This window comes from Rhincodon typus, chromosome 10 (genome assembly GCF_021869965.1).
Source record: "Rhincodon typus isolate 14 chromosome 10, sRhiTyp1.1, whole genome shotgun sequence".
NCBI classification, from domain to species: Eukaryota; Metazoa; Chordata; class Chondrichthyes; order Orectolobiformes; family Rhincodontidae; genus Rhincodon; species Rhincodon typus.
The window spans coordinates 64,816,906-64,835,564 of record NC_063341.1 but is presented as its reverse complement, the minus strand read 5'-3'; the positions used below and the strand labels follow the sequence as shown (position 1 = coordinate 64,835,564).

The window sequence follows — 18,659 nt, the reverse complement described above, 5'->3', positions numbered from 1 at the left end:
CATGATGGGCAGAAGGGCTTTTTCTGTGCTGCAGACCTCTGACTTTATGACCATTATTAATGGAGTTTGGTGAAGAGCTGCAGGAGGGCACTTATCAGGAGCTTAAGCAGCAACATAGACTCATTTAGCTGAATGACCTGTTTCTGTAATTTTAATTATACAAAATATGATGCAAATAATCCTCAGTAAGCTTTTACAGGACAGCATTTATTATTTCACCTTCGTTACATTTGAATTTAATATATATTTCCTTTCATAGAAGATTGGACATTGGCTGCTGTTTAACTGATGATAGGCACAGTATGTAAATGTGTAATTGCAAATGTTGCTATCCATTCTTTGGCAGCCTTCCATCTTGTGAGATGACTGTTTGTGGCTTATTGGTTGACAGTGTTAAACATTAACTCAGGAACTCACTCTGCCAGCCTCTGGTGCATTTCCTGCAGAGAAAAACTAGTTTCTGTCTTTTTTTTCCTGGACCCTCTTCTTGACCAGCTGAGCTTTTTGTTTCTGCTCACCACTTCCAAAGTCATTTCAAACAATCAGTTTCCAGAGGCTACAGTTATCAGCGACTGTTTCCTCTTGTCAGTGTCAATGCTTGACACCCTCATCCTCACTTGTAGGTGCCCTTCTACTCAACATCTCGGTACCCAGCAGCTGGTAACTCAACTGCCAGTTCATCATAGAGAAGGTCTTTGCAGTTATGGCTGTCATCTATCTGAGGAATTAATGCTGAGCTTTGTTGACTTGATAATGAGCATAGATATTATTAATCAGCCTGTTTGGGTGGCACAGTGGTTAGCACTGCTACCTCTCAGTGCCAGGGACCCAGGTTCAATTCCACTCTCGGATGACAGTCCAAATGGAGTTTTCACATTCTCCCCATGTCTGCGTGGGTTTCCTCCGGGTGCTCTGGTTTCCCCCTACAGCCCAAAGCTGTACAGGTTATGTGGATTGGCCACGCTAAATTGCCCACAGTGTCCAGGGGTGTGCAGATTAGGTGGATTATTGAGGTTGGTTGGCTCGCCGAGCTGGTTTGTTGTTCTGTAGATGTTTCATTACCCTGCTGGGTAACATCATCAGTGCAGCCCCCGATGAAGGGGAGGCTGCACTGATGATGTTACCCAGCAGGGTAATGAAACATCTGCGGAACAACAAACCAGCTCGGTGAGCTAACCAACCTCAACACCCACAACCCAAGCTACAAATCCACTCCAAAATCTTAGGTGGATTAGCCATGGGAAATGCAAGGGTACAGGGATAGGGTAGAGAGTTCCTCTGGGTTGAATGCTGTTTGGAGGGTCCATGTGGACTTGATGGCCTGAATGGCCTGCTTCTACACTGTAGGAATTCTACGATTTCTGTACCTCCAGGCCACCTGAGACTGGAACCCGATCTTCTGGCCCATTTCTGATAATGAGTGTAAGCTGATGGAATGAGCAAGCTCCATGATCTCTCAGTTGATGTCCTAGTCTTACCAAAGTGGGAGGCGGGGGAGCCTTCAATCTTTTCTCCTCTAGCATTATGTTCTCCAGGTCTCACTGCTATAAATGAGTGGTGCTGGAGACACCGGCTTGTGGTGGTTTTTCTCAGGTTACTGTTATTCCACACTCTCTTACTCAGCTTGGATATAACAGCTGCAGTTTTTGTGATTTCAGCACCATGTGACAGATCGCTGGGAGCTGTGAAGCCTGGATACATGAAGCTAGCAACATCCTCCAGCATCACATTGTCAATGCTAACAGATGATGGGGATGCGGTCAGGTAGCAACATGGTAAGATCTTGGATCAGGACATATGTCTTCTTGATGCTCATGATCAAACCAAACTCTTTACCGACATGAGAAGAGTTTGTCCATTTGATGCTCAAGGTGTTCCTCAGTGTGGAATGCTGATGGGAACTCCGTGAGCAGGCTGAACAGCTTTCCTGCAGTTCTGGTATGCAGGCAGACACCCCTGTAGGTTTATTTTTCATTATTTCAATCTTTGGATCAAGGGTTGGGGATGGAATGCTGGAGGTGAGGCTGGGAAATCCAAGGCCCTAGAATCTGAAGGTTTGGAATGAAAATGTTGAAGTCAGAGGCTCGGGGGTAGGGTGGTAAATCAGAGAGCTTCTGGGGAATCATGTCAGGAAGCAATAGTGGATTCACATGAGTAGGAGTTGAATCAGGCAGAGTGCAGTTGTTGGGAGCGTTAGAGTGGTTCCAGATGGGTGATCAATTGCAGGACCTTCATTATACAGGCACAATGGATCCAGCAGGTACATAGAAAAAGACTTATCTCCTCAATCCTACTGTCCTTGCCTGGTCTTATCTGCCAGGTTTCTGAGGTTAAACACTGCCACCCACAGTTAAAATCAAATAAAACTTTAAATTGTGTGGCATTGCGGGTCAACCCACAGCAGCTGGACTGCAGTGGTTCAAAAAGGCAGCTCACCACCACTTTCTGAAGGGCAACTAGGGATGGGCAATAAATGCTGGCCAGCCAGTGATACCCACATCTCATGACAGAATAAATCAAAGTATGGCCATACCTGCCTCTATGGTCTCCTCAGAAATGTTCCCCATCCAAGTGGATACCAAGCCTGTCACTCAGATTGGCATCCATGCAGGGAACCTGATAACATATCTCGGAGGTAAAATCCTGGCTTCTGGCTTCCCCCGCATTCCACTGATATAACCCACTCCCCTCACCCCCATCCACTGCCTGTGAAGGACCAGGTAAGTTAAAATCCAACCCAACATTTCAGATGAAGGATCACTGACCCGAAAAGTTAACAGATTGTCCTGGATATGTTTTTGTTTTAATTCCAAACTTCCAACCTCTGCTGTAGTTTGCATTTGAACTTGCACGAGCATGTGCATTATCAAAGAATTTTGTTGCCTGTGATGCTTTGTAAAGTGCTTAGTTTGTCAAAGCTTTCCTGTGCTGGCCATCTGTTTCAGAGATTATCCCTCTGATCACAGAATGTCAACCACGGTGAGCACTGCGTCAGGCTCGCTGGAGATAAAATGGGCTCTGGGCTGACTCATACCTGGATAATTTCTCTTCACTGGGAGAAGAAACACAACTCACAGAATGGCTCAAAAAACTGTCTTGATTACTGGCTGCTCTTCAGGAATTGGCTTGGCCATCGCCTCTAAACTGGCCAAGGATGATAAGAAAAGATTTATGGGTGAGTTTCAAGCACAAAGGTTTGTCTCTCAGAGAGACAGCCACAACATTATGAACAGAAAGCAGGGAGAAGGAGAGGTACAAACCAACTTCAAAACATTTAACCCGAACAGGAGTAGAAAGGACGGAAAAAGTTTGGACAATGTTAGGGAATGTCGTGTGGTAGAGTAATAGAGGCAAGAATAGAGAGAATGTTAGTGCAGAATGGTTGAAAATATAGATAAGATAGAAAAAGAACTAGGAAAAGGATTAGTAAGCGGGATAGAGTCATAGAGTGTGAAGTGGGGGGAAACATGAACAAAAATAGGAGGGAGAGTACAAGCAGAGGTAAATGGGATAAAGTGAAGGGCAAGGCAGAGGGAAAAGAACAGAGCTCAACACAGGGTTTGGGAGTGAGAAGTTTTGCAGGAATTGAGTGAAAAATAATGAAGATTCCATTACAACGTGGAAACTATAAAGCATCTGAAGTTACTGACTGGGATTTTTTCAGATGCTTTTGAAAATTTATGTTCACACCTACTAGAGTACAAAATGAAAAACCATATATGATCCTGTCATTGCAGCTGATTTACATTTTATGTGTCAGTGTACCTCAGTGTAAGGGAATAATACAGAAGGAATGCAAATCTCTAATCGTTGGCAGTTTATATTGATGTATTAGCCCGACTGTAGACTAAGACAGTCAATTCAAGCTGCAGGCAAAAGATTACAGGAAATTGTTTGCATTTCTGAGACATAATAATCTTTACAAGAAGCCATCACTCCTAACATTAAAAGTATCAAATGTGCTGGATATATTTTGGTAACCTAGTATTTTAGAGCTTTGTCTCACGAGGAAGCTGTGACCTGTACCTGCTGTTTGTATTTGCATTATTTGTAAATTCATTCGCAGTTTATGCCACCATGCGGAATCTGGATAAGAAGCAAGATCTCGTGGATACTGCCGGAAGTGCACTGGGCAAAACACTGGAGATTAAACAATTAGATGTTTGTTGCGAAAAGTCAATCCGTGACTGTATTAACAGTATTCCCAACAGGAAAGTTGATGTACTCGGTAAGCACACCTAGTCTTAAAATGATTCGGAAGTAATTTGTTAGGCTGGATGTGGAGAAAATAAACTCAGTATAGAATTCAGGAGGAAGTAACTTTCTCATTAAGCTTTTAGAATGTGGAAATTGTGAATACAGCTCTGCAGTGGATGCCTATGGTGTCTCCTGGTTGCCCAGATTTGAGCTGCGAGATCTGTTTCTGTCTCATTTAATGCAGTGGTAGAGCCACACAACATGATGGAGGGTGTTTGCAGTGTGAAGATGGGACTTCTTGCTTATTGATCACTCCTCCCAAAACTGTTATAGATGGATGCACTTATGCCAGGTAGATCGCCAAGGGCACGGTCAAATAGATTCATCCCTCGTGTTCATTTTCTCACCTCATGCAATAGCCCAGAAAGGAAACTATAGGATTGGTCAACTCCATCTGTTGTAAAGCCATCATGATGCTCTTGGTGGTAAATGGCAGTCTCAGCCGTAGTACATTGGGCAGAATTAAGAATGAGGATGATGCTGGTGGGGTCAAGGAGAATTGGCTGGGAGCACCATATTGAACTCCCAGCATCAGCAGTTAAAACAGTGCTGAATCGGGGATTAACTGTGAGTTGGGCTGCCTTTCCAAACCACCTGAAGACTGTACAAAATTCTCTGTGAATTTGTCAGCAGTCTCTTGGGTAGGGGTATTGGGAGGAGGGTGTTATCCTTCATTGTCAGGCATTCATTACTTGACTGAGGACCCAATATTGGGCCTGAATGTTCATCCCATGCCCTAGCCTCCGACTCGCACTGTCACCTCTCTCTCCTGCTCCCTGTGAATCTTATCCTGCCGTCACTGGCTTTTCATCTGATACTTCATCAATCTTAATGCTCTGGTAGGTGCATTATCAGCAGCTGAAATGTCCCGTGCTGAGGCAGATACTGTATGGGTTAATTCTTGCCCTTATTCGTGGGACATTCAGAATGAATTACTACAGGTTTGGAATCACTTTTAGGCCAGTCAGGGTACGAATGACAGATTTCCTTCCCAAAAAGACATTAGTGAACCAGATGAGTTTTTACAACAATGCTAGTTTCATGGTCACCAGTACTGATGAGGTTTTTATTTCCAGATTCATGATTTAATTACATTAAAGTTCCCCAGATGGTGGGGTTGTGAGATTTTAACTTCTTTCTCTGGGCCATACTAGTGTTCTCAATGCCATTTACTGATCTTGGTTCTATCTCCCTTGATACCTATACATAACAGAATTCAATCAATTTCAGTTTGAAAAATTTCAGTTGACCAAGGCTCAGAAGTTTTTCCAGAGGTCAAGAGTTCCAGGTTCCCACTACCCTTCATGGGAAGAATTGATTTTTGACATTCACTACCCCAGGGCCTAGCTGTTATTTTAAGATTGTCTCACCTTGCCCTGAGTCTCCCTGTCCCCAATCCCTACAAGAGAATATTAATTCAGAAGATTAGGTCATGCAATGGCTAATTCCCTGCCTCTAAGCCAGAAGCTCTAGTTTCAAGCCCTACTTCAGGACTTGTTGATCAAGGAAGGCACATTCATAATGTGACCTAACTGTATAAACCAGCAAATCCTTTGATGTAGGCAGTAAGAATGGGAGAGATTCCTGGTTAGTTACATTCTAGACAGAATGTTGGAGTCTTGACCATCAGTATCTCTAGCTCCAGACTACAACATGCAGGTAAGGGATGAGGAGAATTTTTTCTGCTCGGAGAATGGTGAACCTGTGGCATTCACTGTCACAGCAAGTATTTGAGGCCAAGACATTGAATGCTTTCAAGAAGGAGTTATATCAATGTTATGTGAAGAAAGTGAGAACAGGATACCGAACAGTATACTAAGTGGCGGAGCAGGCTACAAGGGCCAATTAGCTTATTCCAGCTCCTATTTTCTTTGGATCTATGTAAAAGTTCATCTTGCCACAACAACACAGACTCCCTGGGTGGACTGTATTGTGCATACATCAAATCCGCTAATCATCTTAAACCAGTCAATTGGATCGTCATTTAATCTTCTGTATCTAGTGTATACAAACCTAACTATCCTAACTATTGTCATAATTTAATACCTTCAGCCCTCATATGTGACCAAAGTTGAATAAAATTCATCAGCTCTAATTATTTAACACTGTAGTTGTAAATTCAGCCCAGAAAATCCACTGTCACACAAACAAAAGATTAGAATTTCAGAATACATACCATAATTGCAGATCCACAGAACAGACAAAATGTTGGCTGGTAATTTCAGTAATAAATCTCTTTTAAGTAAATTGTCAAAGATTATAAATTCTGACATCATTTAAGGAAATTGTGATAATTTGATTAAAGGAAAGGAAAGTCTAGAGCAATCAAGGCTGTACTGTGAAGTTTATAAAAAGCTCACTGAGCTTTTAACCATTGTTTTATTATTTAAACAATCTCTTCAATCAATGCATTTTGGGTGATTTAAACTACAAGGTGCAGACAGCCCCTTTCAGTGCCAGAGAAATTGCAGCAGAGTTACAGGAGCAGAATCTTTGAAGGACTGGAAGAGATTACAGAGACAGGGAGGAGTAAAGCCATGTAGGGGATTTAGAAATAACAGCTTGAGAATTTTAAATTGCAGCAATGCCTTTCTTGGATTCAGTATGATTAAAGAGACAGAGTGTGTTAGGTGGACAATGTGACAGTGGATAGGTGCTGGAGCAAGATGGCATGATCAACCATATCAAAGGCTGCAGAAAGAGTGTGAAGAATGAGGAGGAATAGTTTAACTTTGCCACAGTCACATGGGATGTCATTTAGCATAAGAGCTGTTTCCGTGGAGAAACTCAGCCGGTCTGGCTCTTCAGACCTTTCTGAAGAAGGGTCACTAAACATTAATTTTGCTTTCTCTCCACAGATGCTGCCAGACCTGCTGAGTTTCTGCAACAATTTCTGTTTCTGTTTTGGATTTCCAGAATTTGCTGTACTTTGTTTTGTTTTTGTGACACAGGTGGAAAATTGATTGGAGGAGATTAAACATAGATTTCTGGGAAAAGTGGGAATGGATTTGAAAATTGACAGCATGTTCAGGACTTTGGAGAAGAAAGAAAAGTTGGAGATAGAGTAATGGTTTGCAAGGCCAAAGAGGGTGCAGAATTAAGGAAAGGACAATGAAGGCAGTTTGAAGGAGAGGTGAACAGTTTATAGGAGTAAAAACCATTAAAAGTATTGGCTAACATGGGAACCAGGATGGGATACTGGATAGTGAGCAAATTAGTTAGAGCTGGAGATGGATCCTCTTGATAAGTTGAATTTGGAGAGGATAGCACGGAAATGCAGGAGCAAGTAGAGAAGGGGACAATTGTGGGGTTAGGACACAAAGGATCCTTAAAGGAAGGTTGCTGTGGTGGGCAACGGGAAGGTAAGGAGATAATGGAGGTAGCTGAGTGGAGGATCTCAGTTTTAGAGACCACAAAATCCATGAGCTCCTTGTATTTGTTTAAGATGGAAGTGGAGGAGTGAAAGGATTTAAGACAACTGTTTGCAGCAGAGAAAAGAACCTGGAGGTGATCTTTATACTTATTCTGGGGGTCCCTGGAATAGTTGGTGGTTTAAGCAGACAAAAGCAGGACCTGAACATGTTTTATATGGTTCAGCCAGATCTGTCAGTGAATGACTAACCCAGTTGTCTGCTGTATCTGTTCAAGTTAGCCTCCTATCCTCTGCCTTGGGCTTAAAGGAGGCATGATAAGGATCGCACCTGGAGAAATATACAGGACAGGATATTAATTTGGACGTGGATGGTGGAGGTGAGTGTGTGATGGGTTGATCAGTCACTGCATGAAGAGTGCATGGAGTTGTGAAGGGATTTTGAAAGTGTGGTTGTAAGCAAATTATGAGAGAGCTTTCTCCAAGACAGAAGCAAGTCGAATTGGGAGAGGAAAGTGGGATGCGCGTGGAGAATGATACAAGGAATTTCAGAGTTGGCTTTATGTGCACAGATATGATATGAGTAGAAAGGCGATATAAGATGGAAAAGTACATGGAGGGAGAGATTGCAAGAGGATAGGAGGGGGATCTGGAGGAGAGAGAATCCCAAACAAAACTAATTCTCGACAGCCTAATGCTAACATCAAATTGAGTCTACTTTTCATATTAATCTTAATCCTAACCTTAAAATAAACTCATTACATGTGTTAATCCTAATCACTGGTCCATGCTGCTTGGAATGAACTGGCCTCAAGGTCTATTGTAAGTTAGGGAACAATTGACTCAGTGTGAGTTACGTTGGATGTGGTGGAATAATTCTTGTCGAGGCACTGAACGAGTTTCCTCGCTGTTTCTTAACAAACTTGTCGCATTAGTTGGTGCTTCAGCCTTTACCAAGTCTGATTTCCATTCTATTTTACCACGTACTGCACATGGACCAGTTTACCGCTCACTTGACTTCCTGGAATTGACTGGCATCACTGCCACGCATGCCACCTTTAAAAACTTGCTGTGCACCCAAACAAGCACTGTCAGTCTGGAGCTTCAGTTTTTGCCATTTGTCCTGGTCATGGCAGACAGGATCAAATCAGCACCTTCCTTTCAGGCTGAACCTTAGAGGTCCTACTGAACAGGTTGGTGCAATCTCGCCCCAGGATCAGCAGAAGAAGGTACAATACCAGACCATGCCAGACTGGATCAAGGATGCCACCCAGATACAGCAGTTTCAGCTTTCTAGAGGAATACGCAGAGCTGTGCTTGACTTACAGTGTCGGGATTCTCTGAGCGAAGTCTACTCCCCTTGTATTTCTGAGGCCTGCTGACAATCATGGCAAGCTTCAAGCTTTGTGTCTGCACTAAACGGCACGGAACCCGGTCGTAAAATGAGCCTGGTATCTCTGGCTGAAGGTGCAAGGTGAGAAAAGGCAAGGCATCCAGATTTCTGAGTGAGTGAGCATTAATGACTGTGAGCGAAGAGGTCAGAGACGCAGCCTGGTCCAGTCCGTGAACTGGGTGTGTGTGTCCCTGAGTGCATACCGCCCGTGTTACAGCTCTGCATTGAGAGTTGCCGGTGCAGCCCAAGGTGCAGCACTAAAGTGCAGGAGCATCCTGTAAGTGGTTCGGACAAGTACCATGATGGTTCATAGAGGGGTGGCACATGTCGGACGCCAATGGTCCTTGGATATGGGATGCGTTTGGTTGGTGTCCATAGAGCATGCCTAAGATGTTGGTTCTTGGTGTCCAGCATGGAGATTTTTTGGAGCAAATGACACCTTAAACGTTCCAAGAACTTGCTTTGGTTATGGGTTTACATGTTTAGTTTTTCTGATGGCTAGTCCGTATCTTGAGTTTGGTAGGATCACAGCCCATGTTGAGTTGGACTCTTAGCAATGCATTTACTAAGCAATAATGATTGTTAATTGGGAAATCACCACTGGCTATCAAGAATCTCACCACACCACTTGGGAAAAGCCTATTAGATATGGTGAGATGATCTCAATGTTGAAATGGCACCAGCAAACATCTCACCCAATAGTAACACTCATCTCATCATGGCCCACTTCACTCAGAGTCTGGTAAAACTCTGCCCATTGAGTTCATTTGCACTATCTTCAGCACCTACTGGAACCACTGAGCTCTGGAGAAGATAGTGGTGTTCTTCTGGGGCAATATTTCAGAAAAGGCATTTGCAGAATCTCTCACCTTCACTCCAACATTTCTCCTTGATATAAAAGCCCACACCCATCTCTTGTTTAGAGGGTATGGTGTAAAGATGGTGAGAATTGAGCAGAATTGGAATCTAGGCCAAATTCCAGGCGGCTATGTGAACGTACCCTCCCAACACAAACTGCCTTCTGGCCAATGAGCCAAGTGTCACTCCCAGCTGTAGCAATGAAGTGTGAAGCTTGAGAGATTTCTGATTTAGCCTTGTATCTGTGCTGAGCTAGGTGATGTCAGCTGGAACATCTCCAAGTCTCTGCATCAAAGAGGAGGGGAGAAACATTCAGAGTTCCTATTCCTATCCCATCACACCACAAGTGAATGTATACAGTAAAGACTGTTTGTTTTTTTTTCTGTATTTTTGAATGTGGACAGAAATGGGAAAAGGACTGTTTGGAAGTCTGGGCTCAGCTTAGTGGTTAGCACTGCTGCCTCACAGTGCCAGGGACCCAGGTTTGATTCCAGACTCGGGAGACTGTCTGTGTGAAGTTTGCATATTCTCCCCATGTCTGCGTGGGTTTCCTCTGGGTGCTGTAGTTTCCTTCCACAGTCCAAAGATGTGCAGGTTAGGTGAATTGGCTGTGCTAAATTTCCAAGGGACGTACAGGTTAGGTGGGTTAGCCCAGGGTTACAGGGATGGGGTGGGTCTGAATGGGATGCTGCTCCCCTTGCCTCCTTGCTTACCACTCCCCTAATGTTTTCACTCACTGCCAACTGCCTGCCACTCCCCTAGCTAACTCACTCACCAAGCCCCTCTCATTGGATCCTTCAATGCATTGCTTTCTGCCCTGCTCTGCACTATCCACACGATCTGAACACTTCAGTGATCAAAACATGTATCTCAGAATCACAGTGTTATTGTGATGCAGAAGGAGACTGTTCAACCCATCAAGCCAGGACCTGCTCTATTATCTAGTCTAGCTCTATTATCCATATCCCCACATCCCTGCACAGCATTACCACCCTCAATGTACCTTACATGTAGGGGTCAGTTAGCTCAGTTGGTTGGTTTGCAATGCATAGCAATGCCAACTGCACCAGTTCAATTCCACACCAGCTAACTTTACCAAAATAAGGCTATCCTTCTCAACACCTCCCGTCCCCGAGGCACAGTGACCCTCACGTTAAACCACCACCAGTCATCTCTGTCTAGCAAGAGAACAGCCCTATGGTCTGGTAAGACTGTGGTGACTTCATCTTATCTTTAAGGTAAATCTAAATTTTAAACAAACTGTTTAAATCAGTTCAGTTTCCGTGTTCTTTGATGGAGCAACTCCCTGCAGTGTTGATGACAGTGACATTGCAGGAACTGTGGCTACATTTGTGGGAGAGTGTACTCCTTACTGTTGCAATGGCACATGTTGAGCCATTTTAGACAGCGTTTTTATATTCTGCTGAGAGAAAATCTGTGAAGAAAAATATCAGAGTTAATGTTTCGGGTCTGGTGACCCTTCCTCAGAATGAGGGAAGGGTCACTGGACCCGAAACGTTAACTGATTTTTTTTCTTCACAGATGCTGCCAGACCTGCTGAGCTTTTCCAGCAACATCTGTTTTTGTTCCTGATTTACAGCATCCGCAGTTCTTTTAGTTTTTACACAATACTATCAGCGCTGGAGGGACAGGGTTTTACACTTCCATCCTGTCTAGTTTGAAGGCAGGCTCATATAAAATCCAGCAGATGGATTCCCACCACACCTACCCATTGAAATTTTAAGAGGTGTTGGGGCAGCCTGCCCTCAGGTGAATCTATTGAAGTAAAAGTGTCATAGACTCATAGAGTCTATAGCACGGAAACAGACCCTTCGGTCCAACCAGTCCATGTCAAACATAATCCCAAACTAAACTAGTCCCTCCTGCCTACCCCTGGCCCATATCCCTCCAAGCCTTTCCTATTCGTGTACTTATTCAAATGTCTTTTAAACATTGTAACTGTGCACACATGCACAACTTCCTCAGGATGTGAGCCACTCTCTGTGTAATAAATTTGCCCCACATGTCTTTTTTAAATCTCTCTCCTCTTACCTTAAAAATATGCCCCCTAATCTTGAAATCCCCCATCCAAGGGAAAAGACACCTATTGTTAACCCTATCTAAACCCCTCATGATGTTATAAATCTCGATAAGGACAGCTTGCAACCTCCCCCATTCCAGTGAAAAAAGTCCCAGCCTATCTTTATAACTCAAACTTTCCATACCCAGCAACATCCTGGTAAATCTCTTCTAAACTCTCTAACTTAATGTGTTTTAGGCTAGAATTTGTGCTCAGTCTCTGCAGTGGGGCTTGAACACACAGCTTTATGAGTCAAGAGATGAATGTACTACCATTGAGCCACAGTTGATAAAGGGATCAAAGCAGAAAGTTGCATGCAAAGTACATAGATATATGCAATTTAAATGAAATTTAAGTTACAAGGGGTCTTGTGGTACAATGGTAGTGTCGCTGGGTTCAAACCCTGTGTCATGGCTTGTCTGAACAAGGTGATTTAAAAAAATGTAATGGTTGCATGAAAAATAAACAGATTAAAAGTAAACTTGCTGAAGTATTTTTGTGGAAGGGATAGAAAGGCAGACTGCATGATGTCAGAGCACACCATCCCTCAAGAATTAGTTTGCATTATTCTGAAAATGAAGGGGCTTACAATTGAGTGAAGATGAAAATCTCAATGCTGATTTAACAAGGACATTTAAGCTTTGCAAATGTATGAATGTACACATATTTACATTAATTTAATAATAAATCAGCTTTGCTAGGTTAAAAACAAAAACCGAGTTGAAACTTGTGATTTTATAATTCTGTGTGCATTATCTCTTCCAGTTAGCAATGCTGGAATGGGGATGATTGGACCGATTGAGTGCCAGAGCTTGGAGGAGATGAAGTACGTTATGGACACCAACTTCTTTGGACTTGTTAGACTCCTTAAAGAAATCCTGCCAGATATGAAGAGGAGGAAGAAGGGTCACATTGTGGTGATTAGTAGTGTGATGGGAATTCAGGGTATGGTTTGCAATATAATCACTTCACTAACAGGCCCATTGAGATCAAATTCTTCATTGTCCATGTTTTATTTAATTTAACCTGTGAATTAATTTCTCTTTCTTGAGTGGTGTTATTTTTCATAAGAAATTTCAGTTGTTTGGCTATTTTCTTTTTGCAGGTATTTTGTTCAATGATATCTATGCTGCCTCAAAATTTGCAGTGGAAGGATTTTGTGAAAGTTTAGCAATTCAAGCGATAAAATTCAAGTTGAAGTAGGTAACAACTTTGCCAACTTTGGGAAAAGATAGCTTTGAGTTAATTAATAGCCAGTTGTTACATTTTTATATGTGTGGAACTGATTTAAATGCTGCAAAACATATTCAAATTACTACATTATATCAGGCAGTGTATGGATTTGGTGATTACATTGACAAAATTAATAATTTATGTTTCCTATTATTAAATAGTTTTTATAATAGCTGTGGTGCCATTTCATCTGTCAGTTATATATTATCTATGAAAATCTTTAGTCACACTTTGCCAACACGAGTGTACATCACTGATATTAGCTCCTGATCCAAATTTGTGTTGGCCATATTTACCAGACTAGACACATATTGATTGCTTACACGGGAAGTAAGTTTGGTGTTGGGGTGAGTGGAGGTGCCACAGAAGTGGATAGAACAGAAACCATTGCCCCTTTGTCTACTTTTGAACATCATTTATGGTAAACATCTAAGAATACATTACCCCTCGTATGATCAGCTTCCTCTATGGAATATCCCATCTTGCATCGTAACATTTCAGAATCTATGCTCTGACCAGGGAAAATAACTGGACTCATATCTTCCCAACACTGAGTTGAACACTGATTTTTTCTCCCAATTAAATTGCTAGGAAAACAATTAGAGATGGGAGCCAATGGACAACGTCATGTTTGGGACAAACAGAAGCTCCATCTGCCATCAAAACCATTTCTGAACTCAATAGAACTCTGATTGCCACCCATTACAGAGTGACATGTTAAGTTATTAAAAAGGCGCAATAACTTGCATAATGTTTACTTGTCATTTGCTCAAAATCTCCCAAATTGTATTGGAAACAGCAAGATGACATTTCTATGCGCAAGTGTAAAACCAGCATTCCAGAGTGCCCACTCATTGGAGTAAAAAGTACCTAATTTCCACTTTCATCAGATTCCACAATGGGCTGCAGAATTGGAATGGCAAAATTTGATCCCCTGTGAAATTCCTCCTCATCTTCGTTCTACAGGGTCATTCCTTCACTCTATGCCCTCAGGTCTTAGTCTCCCCAACTAGTGGAAATATCTCCTCGTCTACTCAATCCAGGTCTCTCAGTATTCTGTATGTTTCAATCAGAACCCCTCATCCTTCTAAACAGGCCAAGAATCCTCAAGCACTCCTCATATAACAAGCCCTTCATACTAGGATCATTCTTATAAACCTCTTGGGGACACCTTCCAACACCAGTGCATCCATCCTTAGATAGGGGGCCCAAAACTGCTCATTCCTGCTGAAAGTGCAACACAGCAGAGTGTTCCATATTTTTGACATTTTCACTCACGGTTTGTTCAAAATAAATGCCTCTCTTTAACCTTTATAAAGTTATGTTCCAAGTCTATGATTCTATAGATAGAATCTTCTGCTGGAAGAAGGGTATTTAATTCAATTGGATGGTGCCATACTAGAAAATTGTGGACAGGGAGGCCCATAGTCTACTATCCTACCCCTCCCACCTCTCTACCTCCCCATTGCCAGTTGGTTCCTCAATCAAAGACTGTCTGTTCCTGATTGAAGGATTGGTCATCAAGAATGGAGAGGATGCTGAGAACCAACATTCCCAACTCACCACTCTGCCCATCTACCCTTGCTGGCAAACCCTCAGCTTCCTTTGCCTGTGACCCCAACCCTGTGAACCCCTACCCTGTGTTACTCACTTCGCCTTCTGTCATCCTGGGAATCCAGGGTATGTGTTGACTGCAGCAGCCACAGTTAAAATAATAATGACAGCAAAATGATTGAAGAGAAAGAGTTACTCTGACCATGTGAGAGCCACTACTGGCTGTCTAAGAAATAATTCATTATCAGGAGTTCATCAGTGACTTCTCCTCTTTTAATCTGACAGCATCAGTCTGATTGAACCTGGCCCCGTGATCACAGAATTTGAAAAAAAGGTTTATGAAGAGGGATTGAAGGTGGATCTGTCTGCAGCAGACCAGGAAACGAGAGATATGTTTACAAACATTTACCTGCGCAACTACAAGGACATATTTGTAAGCTTGGGACAAACTGCTGATGACGTGGCTGAGGTATGAGAAATTAAACAAAAGGCTTATCAAAGCTTACACTATATAAATCAATAAGAAGTGAAATCATTTGACTGGAACTATGCTTGAAAGGAATAAAATCAATGTTTTCTTTTCTCATGATTTCAAACAGAAATTTAACATGTCCTTGACTTTGACAACATTTTAGCTCATGTCTTTTGTTATTTGTTCGCTCAAGGGAAAGACTATCTCGAATTACCCTTGGGAAGGTGGTGGTGAGCTGTCTTCTTAAACTACTGGAGTCCATGTAGTGTAGTTACTGACCCAATGACACTGAAGATACAGTGACACAGTTCCAAGTCAGGATGGTGTATAACAGGGAAAATGGACACCATAGATTTCCCAACAAAAACTGAAAGCAGTAGTTGTTTATTCTAACCATTTCTACAGGTTTTTTAGAGCACTAATAGATCCTGCTTTTAATTGCCCTCCCTGTACACTCAGAATACCTGCGAAGGAGCAGTCAAAATAGGATGAGTGACTTACCTGCATCTCTCCCTCTTCATCTGCCTGACTGCAATTCTAAACTGTAGGTGTCAAAGACTGATCCCTGCAGCTTGTGTTTATACATGTGGATGCCAGTACTGGAAGCAGATCTCCAAATTTAATCTGAAATTGGACTAGGGGCAGCAGAGCTATGTCAAACCTGCTGGGAACAGAAATCAGGAGATGTCCAGAAAAGTAAAATATTTCTTAAGTATCCTTCAAGGCCCATAACAGCAGGGGATTCCTCTTTAGTGCCCTCAAGTAAATGTCAGGCCTCCTCCTGTTTGATCCCTGCTGATGGTACTACTGCACAAGTCTGGTTAACTTGGTGATCAGTCAGTGAGATATTGTCACACAAGACTGCAGATTTTCTTTAGGCACAGAACAGATGTTTATTTCACAAAAGGAAAAAACAAAAATAAACAACCTGTCAGAACATAGTAGACAATCAGAATTATTCCACAACTCACAGTAAAACAAAGTTCCTAACGCTATACGTTACAGAAATTCAAGTCCAGAAAAGTTGTACCCCTATCTCAACTCTTTAGGATTCTACCTAACACATTCCTGACGGCTTCTTTATCTTGTGAAGGCAACTTGATAAATCTTTTCCAATTCTGTCAATATGAACTTTTCACACATCTGAAAGCCTAAACTTTCTCAGTTCTAATCATTTGAGAATTTCTAACTAAATTCTCCTGGTTTTGAAGTTTCACAATCCAAACCTTTCTGCTGAAATGACCTGTTCCCTGAATCCTTCCTCTAGGAGATAAATTAGAGTAGCTTCTAAGCTCAACACTGGTTAGTTCTGATTGAATTATAATAAAATAAACTTGCTCATCCTGGATTCTTCTCATCTGAAAACAAAGCTAATGACCTTGTGTGTTTACTCTAGCTGTGGTAAACATCTTTCCATTAACACCACAGGGGTCCACAGTCGCCTGCTCTTTGACAAAAATGCTGGATTTAGTCACGTTTCAGAAAGACTCTCTGACATTGTTTTCAAAAGAAAAACCTTCACAGAAATAACCAACACCCACTACATCTATTTTGAAATCCAAATTCTAGAAGTTATATTAATATATGTATATTATTACATCTTGCAGAACAAATCCAGTAGTTGCTGTTTAATTATCTCATGACTGAATTTCATATCCATGGACATAAGTGCTATAGAGCAAAGCCTACCACATAGTCTGACACAATGCTAACCAACTGGCCACTCCTTTTCACTCACCATAAAAATCAAGGCTGCCCGATTATATTCAGGAATAAGGGTCACTTTGGAGCATTTTCACCTGGGTGCAAAAATCAAAGCCAGTACAGAGAGTAGGGAGAGCATTGATGGAACGCATAGCTAGGAGCAAACGATAGTTAACATCAATTCATATAATTTCTAAATGGTTTTGTCTTTCCTTTTATTGTACAGCACACCAAGAGGATCATTATCTCGGACAATCCGCCATTTCGTCATCAGACAAACACCCTTTACACTCCAATGACAACTCTGAAGTATGCCGATCCAAATGGAGACCTCCCCATTGACACCTTCTACAAAATGGTTTTCCATCATGATAAAGTTTTCCACGCGAGTCTCAATTTTATTAAATTGTTGAGATGGAGAAGCAAAAAAAGTTTTAACTTAGGAAAAACAAATAGTAAGGAATAGTCTTTATCTACCCTGAGTATGAAATGGCTAGAAATCACTTGTTAAAAATGAAAGCAGTTACTTTTATTCATTAGCTGGGCTTCATGTTATAATTTACCATTTTCTCGTGTATCTCATATATCATTAAGACCAGGTTGGGGAAGCTGGGGTTATTCTCCTTAGAGAAAAGTAACTTGAGGGAGATACAATGCTGTAATAGGTTTAGATAATGTAGAGAGAGTTAACCTGTTCCCATTAGCTAAACCTTGTCCCATGGTAGCATAATGGTATTACACTTAACTTCAGTGACGGAAACTAACACTGCAGAAAATATTTGTCAATTGTGGCCATTTTCTGTCGGTTCTAGTAATAATTCAATCATACAGATGGAGGCTATAAAGAAAATTTGAGACAAAAACAGAAATTGCCAGAGAGACTCAGCAGGCATGGCAGTACCTGTGGAAAGAAAACAAAATTAATATTTTGAGTCTTGCGACAGTTCTTCAGATTTGATTTGGTTTGACTTGGTTTGATTCAGTATTCACATGTACCAAGCGCATGCTAACCAGATAAATCATACCTTACATAAGTACGTCAGGGTAATAAAACCGAATGTAGAATGTAGTGTTACAGCTACAGAGAAAGATTAGCTCTAACATATGAGAGGTCCATTCATAAGATGGCAGCTAGAGAAAAGTGGTATTTATCTTGATGACAGAGGTGTAGGGGCAAATGAATGAGCAGATAGGTGGAGCTCAGAGTGAGAGGAAATAGTTAAGCAGACAAAGGGATGTTGATAGTAAGGCAAGGAAAAAGCTAGATCGGAGATAATGGTGGATTATGATTAGTGAAAATGGGTTGGTTGACTGTGCTGTAAACAACCATGTCATGACAGGACCTGGCTGTGGGCATGGGTAAAACACATGGAAGGAAGTGTTAGGCCCCAAAATTATAGAACTCGATACTGAGTCCTGAGATGAGAATTTGAGGATTGCCTGGCTCTTTTGTCATTTTAAATGCTGACTGGTAGATTTTAATTCTCAGAGACTGTGTGACAGCATTATTGTGGCGGTGATACAATATTCATTATACATCAAAACTAAACAGCTTTCGCAGAAAAAAAACTGTTTCCGAAAAAACAATGTTCCTGCTGCCCTAGAGATAGTAGGAACTGCAGATGCTGGAGAATCTGAGATAACAAAGTGTAGAGCTGGATGAACACAACAGGCTAAGCACATCAAAGGAGCAGGAAGGCTGACGTTTCGGGCCTAGACCCTTCTTCAGAAAGAAGGG

The 18,659-nt window shown here is 41.9% G+C and overlaps 1 protein-coding gene across 1 annotated transcript; it reads left to right on the top strand.

Moving 5' to 3' along the window:
- The first annotated feature begins 1,749 nt into the window (after nucleotides 1-1,749).
- zgc:109982 (uncharacterized protein LOC553564 homolog) lies at nucleotides 1,750-18,544 on the top strand. Its single transcript, XM_020509648.2, has 7 exons — nucleotides 1,750-1,775; nucleotides 2,967-3,175; nucleotides 4,067-4,228; nucleotides 12,724-12,903; nucleotides 13,064-13,157; nucleotides 15,031-15,214; nucleotides 17,148-18,544. The coding sequence occupies exons 2-7, from the start codon at nucleotides 3,079-3,081 to the stop codon at nucleotides 17,385-17,387; spliced, it is 957 nt and encodes a 318-aa protein (XP_020365237.1). The 5' UTR covers nucleotides 1,750-1,775; nucleotides 2,967-3,078; the 3' UTR covers nucleotides 17,388-18,544.
- The last annotated feature ends 115 nt before the right edge of the window (nucleotides 18,545-18,659 follow it).

What these genes read in the sequence shown, in the direction of transcription:
- zgc:109982 (XM_020509648.2), top strand. Translation starts at nt 3,079, where the DNA reads ATGGCTCAAAAAACTGTCTTGATTACTGGCTGCTCTTCAGGAATTGGC. An exon ending in TGATAAGAAAAGATTTATGG is followed by an intron (nt 3,176 to 4,066) that starts GTGAGTTTCAAG and finishes ATTCATTCGCAG; the next exon opens with TTTATGCCACCATGCGGAAT. An exon ending in CTGCTGATGACGTGGCTGAG is followed by an intron (nt 15,215 to 17,147) that starts GTATGAGAAATT and finishes TTTATTGTACAG; the next exon opens with CACACCAAGAGGATCATTAT.